This window comes from Habropoda laboriosa, unplaced genomic scaffold, assembly GCF_001263275.1.
Source record: "Habropoda laboriosa isolate 0110345459 unplaced genomic scaffold, ASM126327v1 scaffold84, whole genome shotgun sequence".
Lineage (NCBI taxonomy): Eukaryota > Metazoa > Arthropoda > Insecta > Hymenoptera > Apidae > Habropoda > Habropoda laboriosa.
Genome location: NW_017100202.1, coordinates 1,488,532 through 1,489,795, shown reverse-complemented (window position 1 = coordinate 1,489,795; position 1,264 = coordinate 1,488,532). Strand labels below are relative to the sequence as shown.

At 25.4% G+C, this 1,264-nt stretch overlaps 1 protein-coding gene across 1 annotated transcript in view; it reads right to left on the bottom strand.

Moving 5' to 3' along the window:
- Window positions 1-14: 14 nt before the first annotated feature.
- Window positions 15-1,264, bottom strand: part of LOC108570434 — a 2,181-nt gene continuing 931 nt past the window's right edge. The window contains exons 5-10 of the mRNA XM_017932294.1: window positions 1,046-1,254; window positions 822-974; window positions 623-745; window positions 329-515; window positions 168-221; window positions 15-97 (exon numbers count right to left, since the gene is read on the bottom strand). Coding sequence (XP_017787783.1) covers window positions 15-97; window positions 168-221; window positions 329-515; window positions 623-745; window positions 822-974; window positions 1,046-1,254 — 809 coding nt within the window. The remainder of the gene's footprint in view (window positions 98-167; window positions 222-328; window positions 516-622; window positions 746-821; window positions 975-1,045; window positions 1,255-1,264) is intronic.

Genomic DNA, 1,264 nt, shown 5'->3' with positions numbered 1-1,264 from the left:
AATATTCATGATATTTATGTACGAAACACATCCCATAAAGTCTTGAATATAGTTATAACATTAACTATAGCGTTCTGTAAGTTTTCTAAATTTTCGGCTGCAAAATTATTAAACATACATTTATTGTGACTATTATGTTTCATTACGCTATATTATATAGTACGTACATTGTGTAATTGAATTGATTTCCTCCTTTAAAATTTGTAATTCAGGTGGACACACTGTAATTTGAAGAAATAAAAATTTTATACCAATGTTAATTGCGAATAATTTTCATATTTGAAAATATGGAAAGGATGCATATTTTCTCTTGTAAGTACAAACTTACAAATATATTTAGCTAGTATAAATGAATCATTCATTATATTCTTTTCAATATCTTTTATGATTTTGTTCAAGCGATAAGTTATATTACTCATTTCTTCTTGTCGAATCTTTTCTAATAAATTATAGTTTTCATTCCAAAAGTACTTTATCTGATGTCGGTTACAAGCATTATATAGTTCTTTAAGCATCTGAAATCGTAAAAGATTATATGTACATATGTTATGTTTTGTAAGTTTTATATGTTTTATATATACAATACTATATTGTATATTGCTTTTATGTATATGTATAATACTGTAAAAAGAATTAATGTTGAAGGCATTGTATCCAAATCCTCTAACTCTATGCATTTGTGATAAAATAATGTTTCTATGTAATAACTTGCGATACTTTTCCAATTTTGCACATCCCTCAGTTTCTGAAAACAAAAATTTCATGAAACTGTTTAATAATATTGAAATTGAAATACATAAGTACTCAAATTGTCAAGTGACCTTCATTTGACGTATAACAGGTTTTACAGAACCACATTTTCTAAGAATTTCACTTTCTTGATAGAAAAAACTAAGTCTCCAATGATCTCTAGTTCCATTAAAATTTATGTTATTTAAAGGTACTGGAATTGCAAAACATTCTTTGTTTCGACACTAAATGTAAACAGTATTTGTTATAATATAAGTATGTAATTATTAAAATAAAATATAATAAATGTACGAACATCCGCAAGTATACCAAATTTTGTAGTAAATTGCTGAATCATAAATACATTAAAAACAAGTGCAGGAGCTAAATCAATGTGTATGTCCTCTATTTCATGTGGAATATTTAATATTATGGTAAATGCAGGACCACTTTTCTTTACTTTAATTTTTACTTCATAACCATCTTTCATGAGTAATTTATTTTGATCTGGTAATTCCATGACAACTTTAGTTAT